The 14236-nt window shown below is 36.7% G+C and overlaps 1 protein-coding gene across 12 annotated transcripts in view; it reads right to left on the bottom strand.

The window, feature by feature from the left end:
- Positions 1 to 14236, bottom strand: part of LOC134531601 (proton channel OtopLc) — a 620588-nt gene that overhangs the window by 25249 nt on the left and 581103 nt on the right. For all 12 annotated transcript variants that reach the window (XM_063367341.1, XM_063367335.1, XM_063367337.1 and 9 more), the window contains one exon: positions 1140 to 1313. In XM_063367341.1, coding sequence (XP_063223411.1) covers positions 1140 to 1313 — 174 coding nt within the window. The remainder of the gene's footprint in view (positions 1 to 1139; positions 1314 to 14236) is intronic.

Genomic DNA, 14236 nt, shown 5'->3' with positions numbered 1-14236 from the left:
TCCCAAAGACCATATTGGTTTTTTTATGTTCTTATAGTTACTTTTATTGAAAAAACTGTTATTGCATTTAATCACAAGAGCTCTGTTGAATGTAATATTTCGTTAAAAATTTGGTCATAAAATATATAACACGGGTAATCACACAGCAGAAAATACCCACGCAAGTGATGATAGTGAAGATTACTACTTGTGTGACATAACACAGTTCACATTTTATATTTTTAGTAACTACCTTGCGACAAAACTGATTCCCAAACAACCAATACAAAAGAGAAACACTAACAAAAATATAATAGTATTGTTTTAATTTTTAATGAAGTAAAGTGCAGCGTGGAAAACATGTTTGTTATAGTTGCAGTATACATTTTGTTCTAGACAATATAAAATTTTACATTGAAAGGGACCAAAAAAAAAAATAATTAAATTACCGACTGATTGTTTAAAGTGAATTAAGTCGGTTAATAGAAACAGTTCTTTCTTTGCCTCTAAAAAAAATTAATGACTATTAATAAAGATGCTGTAAAATCGGTTCCAATTTAAACTTTGACTTATAAAATTAGATATGTTTGGTTAATAATCTTTGGATATGACAGTTTTCGTTTTGTTTTTCATATCGTGAAATTTTTAAAATATATTTTTTTACATCACTCATTCCATTACATCTGATTTCTAGTACATAAATACGTAACCGAGCACTACAAGTTTAAAATTTTTATAAAGTGAACTGGCGCACTACTAAAGTATGTACTGCCAACGAGGACACCAAAATAACTTGACTTAAATGAACATTATCTCAGAACAAATGCATCCCTATGAGCTGTGAACTGCAGTAGAGACGGGCAGTGGCGTAGCCAGAATTTGTGTATGGGGGGTGTTAAGAAGCATGGCCACCCCCCCCCACCCCCCCCCCCCCCCCGGGAAAATTAGGATTTTAAGGTGTAAAATAGTGCTATTTTAGCAGTTTTCGGTACTTAAATTTAAATATTGTAATGGTAAAAATTTTATTAATTTTAATATGAAATTTGTTTGAGTGATGAATAAGAATTAATTAAAGATTTTGTGCTAGGGGGGGGGGGGGGTGGTTTGAACCCCTAACCCCCCACGGCTACGCCCCTGGAGACGAGTGCAGGAACCCATACCTGGACGGGGTTGGCCATGACCTTCTGCATCTCGAAGGTGTATATGATCCACATGGTGACGTTGCAGATGAGCAGGAAGGTGACCACCTGGCGGCCAGGCTTGGTGCGGTCGTGCTCGGGCAGGTGCACGCGGCGCCGGGCGATGTCCGCGATGAACAGCAGCTGCAGCACCACCTGCGCACCACCAGCACTCTGCACCTCAGCCAGGGTTACTGCGTGCTATGCTTGTTGTATGAAATGAAGCCATGGTGGTACATGCACACGCTGTTACGAATTATACGCGTGCCAGGTACCTGAGCGGGGCTTCCGGAGGGAGTCTGGCCGGGGGCCCCGAACAGCGCCACTGATGTCATGCGCGCATACCGTTGGAGGAGTAGGGCGGCCGGTCCTCCCCCCCTCCCTGGGCCGCCGTGCCACCGTGCCATCCTTTCTCGGTGCTGTCATCTATCTCTGAGTGGCCTGGGAATCCCGCGGGCTTACAGAGGCCACTCCGTGGAGTGGCATGAATAGTGCGCTGTTATTCTGGATGCTTCGAGCGTCGGGTCGGCCCGAGATGATGCGACACTCCAATCAGTTCCAGAAAGACGGCCAACTGGTATAAAAGCGTCGAAACCGGTCTCCACGGTAGTTACAACACGCGAGAGAGTGAAGTGCGTGTTCGGCGAGCGGCGCAGACCGTGCGTGTGTGACCGAGTGGCGCGAGACTTTGTGTGCGGACAGGTGCGTGGTAAGGGGGGGAATCACTGTTGAGCCTAGCTCCAGTGAGGAGTGTGAACTGTGGACTGGACAGATACTTAAGGTTTTGTGAACAGAAATTTAAGTGTTGTAATTTAATTAGTAATCTGAATATTAGTAGCAAATAAAATTGTATAAAATTAATATACTTAAGAACCCGTTTTACCCACAAGAAACAATACCTTTAATTTCACTTCAAAGAAAATAAAAACAAAAATACCTACTTTAAACATATAAGCATGCAATGTACAACGAAATTTAACAGGTTGATAATCCAATGTGCATGCATACTGAAACTGCTATTGCCAAAATCAGAATCCGTCAAGATGAGGTCAACATATTTAATATTTTGCTGGTTCACTAAAGCGTGACGAATGTGGTGCTATCTTTTAATAATTTTTCAAACTGAAAATAGTAGTTCAATAGAAGGACACATTCAAACAAACTGAAACCTGAAACATTTTAAAACACATATTATTACACTATGTGTATGTATATTAGTTTATGCGCAAACATCCTAAATCAGCATGTAAATATTTCCTTCAAACAAACTTTAACATTACTGAGCTGATTCAACATTTAAAATTTAACAGGAAAACTCTTAATCACGGAAATTTTTTATTCAACATGGCATCGAATATATGTAGGCTAACTATTTCTTGTATCTCTACAGTATGACAAACACTGCGCTATCTTTACATTTAAATGTTAAGGATTGTCAAATTTGTAATGCGTATTTTTTGAATTGTCATTATTTCCATTTATGACTATAAATTATATCATAAAGTTTTAAAGGATAGTTTTACTATTATAAATTTTGTTTGGCACACCAATACGCTTAGTAAATCCCCCGATGTTCGAGAAAGTTAACATTTAGGAATGAACCATACTTTTTCACAAAAATTATGATTTGTTTGTTATTTACTTGTCTTCTTATTTCTATATTATTTAGAAGCATTTTTATATTTACGAATGCAATTGAGGTTTATTTTGTTTGCTTCTGTCAATTGTTTATTGGCAATTAGAATGTTCGGTTCTTTTTATAATAATTCCTAAGTCTGTATCTTTTAAATATTTAATTTTTATTATTTGTTTTTTTTTTTTTCATAAATAAAATCTTGTACATTATGTAATAGCAATAGAAAAACATATGCTTAATCTATTATAGCAACAAATCAATTACTATTACAACTTTATTGAATTGCACTGAAGTGTACGCCAGTTTGGAACACGAGCGGCGGTTGGCGTATCGCCTATCATCTGCTTGCCCCGCATCCCTCCTCTATTACCCGCGTATTCCTTGGCTCGACCCTCCCCTTCGGCCTTCTCCTGGTTCTGCGCATGCGCGGATCCAGTTCCCGACGGCTTGCACGTAAGGCTTATTAGGCCTAATCCCACTGCAATGCATTTCCGATGCTAACACATCTGTGATTTTTTTTACAGAACCACAGGGAAAGAATGCGAAAAGTTCAGCCGCAGGATCGCACTATGACCATGTCTTTTTTCCTTTGTTTTGCTGAATCCTCAAACCTTTCCTCCCCTTTCCCCCGGTCTAAAGTTTTTGTTTCAAGTTGACACCAATCGCACATGTTCACGGCCAATTCCCAGAAATAACGTTGGGGTTCACCCCTCTCCATTGTTGCCAAACTGCAGATGGACCAAAAGAGTTTTGGCAGTGGCCTAAGTACACACGCTTGTCCGATCCGCGTTCAAATTTATCTCGTTCTGCGCGCATACATCAGATTGGAGCTACGCCAGAAATCATTGGCACTAATCTAGCATGGGAAATAATGGTAGTTTGATAGCTAAATGACAAACGGCTAAACTTTGTGATGCATGGTCGCACAAATAATAGTAAAAGTACAAAAGTGAATAAAATAAATCAATACAGTGCCTTTAAAAAATTTCAGAATTGGGTGTATTAGCGCTAACAAAGATAAATTTTATCAATTGTTAATTCACAAAAAGCCAATTTTTTTTATAACTGATCTTGAGAAAATGCTTATTTTAGTGTATTACGTCTAAACATTTAAGCAAAATTGAGTTCGGCGTTCACTTTACAGCGCATTTATAGGGTGTTTCGTTTTCTGTGAAAATGTCTAATTAGCGCCAAGATGTTACGAAAAGGCGGAAACGCTCAATATGCTCTGCAGTAATTAAAAACTGATAGTATCAAAAGTAATACGAGGCTGTTAAATTTGGTACTTACTTCAACAGGGGGAATACAGGATTAAGTTAAAACAAACAAATATTATTTAAAACTGTTTTACAAATGGATAAAGTTCATATAATTTAACAGTTTCCATTATATATATATTTTATGTTTAAGGCCAAATATATAAGGCATGAATTTCCTATGAACACTGAAAATTCAAAAAATTATTTCACCCGCGAGATAGTATTCAGGAGGTAAAACATAAGTGAATATTTCTAGAGCTTTCAAATATTCAATTCGCTATTTCTATACTATAAAGGACATCTAACTATAGTAGCTATGCTATATAATGTATGTTATTCTTGCTCAGTTTTTCACGTTCTACTTAACTTGCTCGTAGATAGGATTTATTACTTTAAAAACTAAACTACCCCCGTTTCACTTCCTTTGGGGTCAAATAAAAAAAATTGTAAAAGCACCTGTGTAACTAATTACACAGGTCTGCGAAAAAAATTTTAAAGTTTTTTTGTCAAATAGTTAATATTTGTTTTAAATGTCTTAAAAGTAATAGAAAACGGTATTCATATGATTCTTTTATTTCATCTCTGTGTATCATCCAGCAATAGTCCGCCATCATATTAACGTGCCAACAGCCTTGATATTTTCTTTCCGTCTCTTTTATGTCCTGATGAAACAGTTCGCCTTGTTCTTCACTGTAGTCGCCTAGAATTTTTGGGAAACAATCAATGTGAGACTTCAAAAATTGAATTTTCAGACTCATATTACAGCCGAAATTTTTATAGGCGTTTAACATTTCCTGGACAATATTTTTATACGCAGGATCTTTTTTGTTGCCTGGAAACTTAGAAACATTTTTAAAGCCATGCCAGGCATTTCGTTCCAAGGTTGTCATCAATTTTTTTTAAATTCTGTATCCATAATCAGTTTCCTGATATCAGGTACCGTAAATATTTCCTCATTCAACTTCGCATCAGATAAGCTAGGGAAACATGAACAAAGATTCTTGAAAGTATTTCCATCTTGCGGTAATGCCTTTACGAACTGTTTGATCAAACCAAGTTTGATGTGAAGTGGTGGAAGCAATAGTTTTTCGGGATCCATCAAGCTCGGAGATGACATTTTTTACTCCAACTTTCAATTCCATTCTAATTTTCCAATCAGTTTTTTTCCAACGTAAATTTCTTGCTCTACTGTCCCATTCACAAATATAACAGGGGAATTTTGTGTAGCCTTGCTGTTGACCAAGAAGCATGCATATGATTTTTAAGTCACCGCAAACTAACCATTTGTGTTCGGTGTATTTTATTTTCTCCAAAACATTTGTCAAGTTTTCGTAAGTTTATTTAAGATGAACTGAATGAGCTACAGGCATCGATGCAAATTTATTGCCAACATGCAAAAGGACAGCCTTTAAGCTTCTTTTTGAAGAATCTATAAAGAGCATTGGCGTAGCTGTGTTCATAAAGTTGGGGGGGGGGGACAAATAATGATTTTGATGTCATGTAAACCCATTCCCCTCTTACTAAGACTCTTACTAAGATGGGGGGTCCGGGGGTCCTTCACCGGAAAATTTTGATTTTAAAAGTGCAAAATAGCGCTTTTTAAGCAGTTTTTGTATCCAACCATTGGATACATCGATGTTAAAAATATTATTGTTTCCTTAAGATAAAATTTAATGAGTGAAGAATTTACAAATAAAGTTGGGCAGAAGGCAGGGAGGGCACAAGCTCTCTTTTTTTTTTACTCGAATGGAATTAAATAGTATTATTTTACAATCATAATGATATTTTTATATATTATTTTCTACAGCTAATTCATTTACGATATTTTCAATCTAAATTAAAAAACATGTACACTTGGAAACATTAAAAAAAATTGTTTATAATTCATACTCTTAGCCTTCTTGTCCACTTAATATGCTACATCTTATGTCACGACTACTTTGACTGATTAGCCCTACACATTTAAAATCTCCAGCACACATCACTATTCTATGCCTTAAACAACACTGCACATTTTTTTTGTATTAAAGTCTTTCTGCTGTACTAGTGCCCGACTGCCTGTAGCTCGTTATCGTTTACCAAACACATGTCCCTGTCTCTCATTCTTACTTATAAATTGAGACACGATGACGTTTAAATCAATTACGTCCAGCTCATGTTGATGAGCATGTAGTACAGCTACATGGTTAAGTCTTGCCTGTGTCATAGTAGATCTGAAAAATTAAATTTAATGGTAATTACTTTCCGACACATGAAAGTACAAAAACAATATTTATTAAAGCCAAATAATTTTTTTGAGGTTTCACTAAAAATTAAACATACCTACCTGAGATACGTTTTAAGCCTTCGTAGAGAGCTGAAAATTATTTCAGCTGAACAAGAAGAGCTGGGTACAACAAGAAGCAATCTCAAAACCACTTCTATATTTGAAAACAGCTGCCTAACTTCTAGCATATAGTTCAATAGTATTTTTGATACATCCTTATATTTTGGCTTATGCTTCTTCAAAAATAGTTCAACTTCAGTCTTCAGTAACTGAGAATTCACTTCTGGATAACTTGCTAGCTCGTCACAAATTTCTCCCTTGAGCAAACAGTCTTCCAGCTTCTGCATTTTCTTTATGCCTTCTTGATTGAATCTGCAATGCAGCCCACTAACAGCAGAATCGACCATCATGAAGAACTCTCTGCGGAAATATTGATCAACAGTTGTTGCTTCAAAAACATCTGCTGGCCCAGTGAAACGTTTCGGTGGTTTCCTTTGTCTTGGTAACTGCATCTATTTCAAGTTGTGCTCTGTAGTAAAACTGTTTACCTCAGTAAGTATATTTTGAAATTTCACTTCAGATCTCATTTTGCTGATTGAGTATTCTATCAGAGTAACTGCTTCCATCATCCCTCTAACTAATATGCTAAAACAGTTTTTTGTCTTTTCATCGTCGATAAAATAAAATGCTAATGCACACGTAAGTAGTTTGACTCTACATCTACAACTTTCTGGTCTACTGCTCAACACATATTTATACACCACTACTCCTTACACCCAACACGACAACAAAATAGCGAAATACTTAAGGTTATTCAAGGAATGTGCAAGTACACTCACAGACGATATGTATAGGTGTATGATATACGAGGAGGGAGGTAGCTCAGCTGCCTAATGACCTAAATACATTAGGTCTGGTTGCAAAGTGGAAGGGGCGTAGTCCTGCAGGTATACTCTATTTCAAATAACATCGGTACGTTTTGACAGTTTAAAGTAAAGTCACTTTACTATTTGTTTTTGAAAGTTATAATTTCGATGCTGGACATATTTCTTGCACATAAACCTTATATACATGGTACCCGATTCGCTTCAAATTGCTTAGATTATTGATTTATTCAAATAGCATAACAGTAATGCGGAATAATATTATAAAATAAAAATATCACGTTATAGAAAGTTGGGGGGGACAGTCCCCTCCACCCAAAAAGTTCAGGGGGACACGTCCCCCCTGTCCCCCCCGGTTCCTACGCCACTGATAAAGAGTCGTCATTCTTGTGTATTGTATTCGATATTGAATTTTTCTATTAAACCGCCAATATCACTGCAAAATACTAAATTATCCTCTTTCTTAAAATACTCCACAAATTCTTGTTCTCTGATTCGATACCAGTAAAATGTAGTTGCAGCATCTAATGAATTGTTTTCTTTTAGTCGAGAACCGAGACGTTCTGCAGCGTCCTTAGGTAATCCAAGATCCCGTACCAAATCATTCAGTTTTTGCTGTTTTAAAGTTCGAGGGTCATTTGTAGCAGGGGCGCAACAACAGGGGGGGGGGGGGGGGGGGGCAAGGGTATCTTGCCCCCCCTCTGAAACCTTGAAGTGGGGGCCAAGGGGGCAAAGAAAGTGCTGTGTAATCAATTTTTAGATAATAAAACTGCTTAAATAGCACCATTTTCCACCTTGAAATACAAATTTTCCCGGGGGAGGACCCACGCAGTGGCGTAGCGTGCCATCTCGGCGCCTGGGGCGGGAGACCCATTTTGCCGCCCCCATTCTATAGGTGCTTAGTTAAAATTAAATTTCACATGCAATGAGGTACCTTTTATTGAAGTTAAAATAGGATGAGTGGTTTTACAAGCGGATTCTACGGGCCTTATGAGCAGCGAAGTCAGAAATAACTTTGTCAAAATCAATATTAGCAGCCAATTCTTGTTCAATCGACAATATAGCCAAGTTTATAGTCTAGCGGAGCTCATAGTAGATCTGAGGTAATTGTGCCACTGCCCCGTTGACCCTTTAGACCCCTGGTGCGAAACTATAATTTGTGGATTTTTGGGATTTAAATTAACGGACTAATAAAACTGAAACTGGGATTTTACGTTCAGCGTGTTTCATCCAATTCCTGCCAGACCTAGAAGAAAAAAGGTGTCGACCGTTAGAAAATGATTTAACTGAGAAGGGCTTGTAAACCCATAATTTGTAATTTGCTAAATTTTTGGTATATTTATTTGCATGTTAAGGTGTGTCAATTTTTTGCTAGATTTCGCCTATGTTAATTAGTATTTACAGCGGTGATACGCCCGGTGCGTATCTATATATGTATTTGTATTTGTATTAATATGTTCTTATATATTTTTAATGCCTTTTTGGTAATTATATTTAATTTTTGGAGCTCCGAAGTATATGATTAAATTATAATTTTTTCGGGGAATTGTTAAAGTATTTATTTAGTATTATTATATAGCTATTTTTTTATAAGTAGTAATAGGGTAGGTATTTTATGATGGATGCGCCGATTTGTGATGAAACGATTTTATGATATATATATATTTATTAAATGTTGTCATATAAATTTTGCGTCTTTTTAACTTGCTGCCTCCGCTCACTGTTCGCAACCTTATTAGTATTTTTTAAGCCTGCTATTAGTTTGGGTTTTAATATTTTTTTGGGTTTACCTGCGCTCGCGGTACGGGGCAATATAGGAGTTTTACTGTGTCCCGGTTCGCGGAAGTTGTTTGGTTTGCCCTGGGTTAAGGTCAAACTTTACAGTACAATGCATAGTACTAAATTCAATGAGTGCGAAAGAGAGGCATCGACACGGGCCGACGCGTGAAACAAAAGATTTTGTATGAGTAATTAACATAATAAGGAGTGCCGCTCAACTCGGCTCGCGCGCGCCGGGCGGCGCGGCGTGATGCGATGTTGCCGTTCGTATGTAAACAAACAAACGTTATAAAGAGCTCTGTCAGTGATTTCGCAGTTTTTCTTTTAAATAAATATTAAAAAATAGTTGGTGCGCAAAATGTTAGATAAAAATGGAACATTATAGTGTGTCTGACACATGTAATGAATGAATCATAGATCAGATCTCAACCCGCTTCACCGGCGACCCGCCCCTGCGGGCTGCCGCCCGGGGCGGGCCGCCCCCTCCGCCCCACCCACGCTACGCCACTGGACCCACGGACCCCCCACTTCAATAGGGGGGATCGATGATTCTTTATAAAAAGGTATTTTGCCCCACCTTTGGAAATTTAGTTGTTGCACCCCTGATTTGTAGGGTGAAAAATTTCACCACTGCTAAGCAGATTATCACTTTGTTCTGAGTTTTGTGACAAAGGCGTTTCAAAGCTGTTAGTGTAGGGGTACTTCGGGTCCATGTGGAACTGGTTTTGTTACAGACAAAACATCAGGATACACAATTTTGGTGCGGTTTTTAGAATTATATCCTGTTACATTGTTTAAAAAAAAATAACAATCATCTGTATGATTTTTTTTGTTCCCGCCACAACATAGGAATACCGAATGACAATGATTTTGATTTACCGTAAGTCCACTGTCTTAAGGCGATTGGTGCATGGAAAATATTACGACAAAACTAATTTAACTGTACATATTTATTTTTGATGCTTCTGTTTAAGACATAATATACCTAGAATCTTTTTTAATAAACTTTTTTTACTGAGTTATGTCATTTTTAATGCATTTATTTTTATTCCAAGCCAGAATTATTTAGAAAACACATAATTATGTTAAACTTAAGTATAGTTCAAGAAACGATTGTACGAATAGGTTTCTGCATCTATAAAAGTAAGAAAAAAAATGTTCATCGTCAAAATTACAGTTTAATATTGACAATTTCCATTAATCATTGCTGGACTACTTCAGGAGCGATTTAAAGAATAAATTTAAATGAAAATGAAAACATAATTGGCAGAACACTATTGAGTTATTTATATATTGTCGTATCCTTTTTTTTTGATACGATCCAACTCAAAACACGCCCTCTGGAGTGGCAGTTCTAGTGCTGCGTATAAAACTCTCGCCACCGGGAAGAATGTCCCCGCGACGTGGCGCTGAGGGCGGCGCTTGTCGGAACCAGGTGGTCCGGCGGAGCTCCGGCAGGCTGGCCCTGCCTGCGGGAGGGGAGGGGGAAGAATGGGGTGTAGAGGGAGGACAAGAGAGGAGGCCGAAGCAACGAAGGGTCTGTCAAGGTCGCGCTTCATAGTGGAGTATCTTCGCTCAAGAAAGGAAATTGTCTCTGTACAGAAAAATTCGTACAGCGAAATTCTTTTTAGCGGTTATGTTTTGACTTGAAGTTGAATACTGACAGGGTGATTATTCTTTTTGGTGGTTGTTTACACATATGAATAATTTTTTACCCTCCAGATTAATATGTTTTGACAGCATAGAACATCAGTTGTGTATTCCGGTTAGTTAGGGTATGCTATATGCACACTAGAACGACAGATCTAAATTTAACCAAAAAAATAGATTTTATATTTATTAAAACTTATTTAGAACATCAAATCAACACTAGGCTATTCTCGTTATATGAAATTAAAAAAAATTGAAAATGTTAGCTAGCGATGCCAGAATGCCGGGCACACTAATTACAAATGTCCTTTTGTAATATTACATTGCACAGAACACTGAAACCTTAATACTTCAAATGTTTGTTTACAGTTTTATTATTCTGTGCTACGTTATTTAAATTTATATGTTTAATTTATTTTGGGGTTTGAACTATATTTCTGACATTGTTACAGACGTTTGGGCTTTTCTGTATGTAATTATTAAGTAATTGCGGCTTTTGGAATTACGTTTTTCACGGCCTGAAATTGCCCCAGGTTTCGGCGGAACTTTCAAAAAGTGCCTCGAGCCTATTGTTATAAAAGTTGCTACTAAAAAGAAACTTGGTTTTGGCCGTTTTGGTGCGTGAAGCTCCGCGTCAGGAAGTTCCTAACGTGGGCCTACCATAAGTTATGTTACATGTGCGGTAATAATAGTATGTATAAAAAGGTTATCATCAGACTGCTGATGGTATGTTAAGTTGCGAACGGGAATACGCGATTTTAAAGTTATTAGGCTAACGTCAGAAGATATCATTAGTCTAGGTATGGCCATTTTGTTATTACTCTATCACTAACGCTGTACTGACGCCCTGCAACTTTTTAACATTGCCGATTGATATTATGACTTTGTTGATGTTGCTGGGATAAACTAAAACCAGTCGCTATTAAATATTATATTTACTAAATTATTTAGCCTCTCATTATTATTAATGGCACGATCATATGAACATACAATTCACAACTATCTTAGTGGTCTTGAGTCTATTGGTCTTATGTTTTATCGGACAATTGATTTAATTGATGAGTTAGTGAATTTTTCGAACCGTAAATCCATTTTTGAACTCTACGTGAAACATTGACATTTGCGAAGTCGTGCCCATGTACCTGGCAACGATAGTTAAAAAAAAATCGGAGTGATATTTTGGTCAAAAGGAATTACTGTATTGAGGGATACGTGGTATTTGTTTATTCGTGTGTAAGTAATAAATCAGTCTTAAAATCAGTTAATTATTTTGTCTTCCTCTTTCGTATTCTAATTGAGATAAATATCGGATAAGCATGTGTTACTTGTATCACGACATCTAGGTATTGTTTATCAGTAATTAATATTTTATTTTATTTTTTTGTTAACTAATGTGCATAGGGCAGCGCACTAGACATCACTTCCTGTGTGTAGTGTTGCTTTACACTTTTTAACGCATTAGAGTTCACATAAAATGATAAATCCAAAATTTCGTTTAAAAGTATACATATCAGCGATCAATTTAATAAATGTCCAGTATAACTCAGTAAAACACTCGAAAATATGTATAATACCTGTTAACCTAAATATTTGTTAACAGTTAAACTGAACCAAGATGTGTTAGTGTTTTTTTTTCTTCCGTATATTAGAGGTATGGGACATCAAAATACGCATCTGTCGCCCATTGACTTTAAATACAGAATTATAAACTACATATTGTGAAAACATTCTGCAACAGTTTTTTTTTGCTGAACGGAAAAACACGGATGAGAAGACAGACGAAATGTGTTTGGTAAGTGATTTTTCGTCAAATGAAATGGAACAGGGCAGTGCTTATCAGAATGAAAGTACCGAACTACTTTTGTACAAGGAAATGCATTTTACAAAGACATTTCAAGAGAAATCACCTTTAAATGAAATAGATCTTGCTGACATGGAAGAAATATACTTAGATTTAGCGGCCAGGCCCCTTTCAAGTGACGAAATTTCTCTTGAAGGGCTGAAATATGTTTCTGGCTATATAGCTCACCGTTTCAGAAATAAATATCCCGACCTTGGCACTACGGATTTCAATTCGGAGGACGATAGCTGGATACATGTACAATCAAAGGGTAACTTAAAATGTCCCACTAATGAATTTTTTGAATTAACAAAGATCGCTGAAATGTGTTTTGATAATGTTCATGGCAACAATTTGTGAAAAAAAGAGCAGATTTTTGAATCACTGACTAAAATTATTTGCGGAACTACTGAAAATAAATATCCAGAAGAAGTTATATACTGTTTTGTCAGGACAAGAACGTATATGCGTATCAAGTATTTGAACATCAAATATTTTAACGAACAAGACCAAAAACGCAAAGAAAGAAATAAGATGAGGAAAACTACCCTCTAAGATTTTTCAGTGTGATAATGTCCACTTTCCTTCACCATAATATGTATGTTCATAATTTATTTACGATGTTTTTAAATTACTATATTTAAGAAAAGCATTTATTGTGAATATCGCAGCAATTATGTAGGGCTTAAGGTATTTATTGTATTCCAAATATTGAGTATGTCATTTTAATTGCCTTTATTAAAAATAATATATAAATGTTAACAATGTAACAAAATTGCGATATTTTTGTATTGCTATTGCAATTTCGTTTCTTGTAAACATTATTGTAGACTTTTTCATATTTAAATTAAATTTGCTATAGGGTTGTTTGTATTTTAATTTTACAGTTACAAGATTTTTTATATGTTGTTTACTGTTTACAAACATTTGAAAAATATTTCCTTAACCATATTTCCATTTCCATGGCAATAGTCTTGTTAGCTTTTCGGGTAACTCTTCTACATGGATGATAAGATGGTGCGACATCTAAAACATATCACACCACCTTTACATTAATATAAAACTAAAAGGTGTTTTCTTTACATAATATTAAAGCACAATGTTTCCTTTAGGCGTAGGTGATTTAGAATTTCCATTTATCTAGAAAAATGGGCTTTCAGAATGTTTTTTAACACACAGTGTTTCGGAAGGTTTTTGAAGAAAAAAATTGACTACCCGTTTTATTTTTTGCAGCTGAATTCGGGCATGTGCATGACATATAATTAATCCGTAGGAAGCGCAATGGTTTAAAGTATTGATGTTGAAGATTTGAAAAGATTTATTGAAATAGTGTGAGAGAACGAGCGAGTTAAGTGAGAAGATGTGCGCTCTCAGCCACATGACGTGCGCAGTTGCGAACAAAAAGTAATCCATTCCGCCTCCCCATGGCAAAGGATGAGTGAAAGAGAAACCTGCTAAACCTTCCCCCCCTCCGGGAACGATAGAACCGTATCGGCTGTGTGTTAGAGGGAGAGCGAGATACAATCTTCGAGGTTATGTTAGTTACCGCTAGATGGCAGGCCGCAGAGCGACCGCCAGCGACACCCTTCCCGTTTGAAGGCCATCTCGCCACTGACGAGCTGGAACTAAGCTCCTGACCTCCCTACATAGTAACGGTCACCCACATAGGCATCTAGACTCTTTAGTGGTCATATGATACAAAATTAATTGTTTTCGGGCCTGTGACCGTTTTTTACCGTGCACCAATCGCCTTAACACTTCAACA

Source organism: Bacillus rossius, chromosome 5 (genome assembly GCF_032445375.1).
Source record: "Bacillus rossius redtenbacheri isolate Brsri chromosome 5, Brsri_v3, whole genome shotgun sequence".
Lineage (NCBI taxonomy): Eukaryota > Metazoa > Arthropoda > Insecta > Phasmatodea > Bacillidae > Bacillus > Bacillus rossius.
Note: the sequence above shows the minus strand (reverse complement) of the source record. Positions and strands in the feature narration are given on the sequence as shown.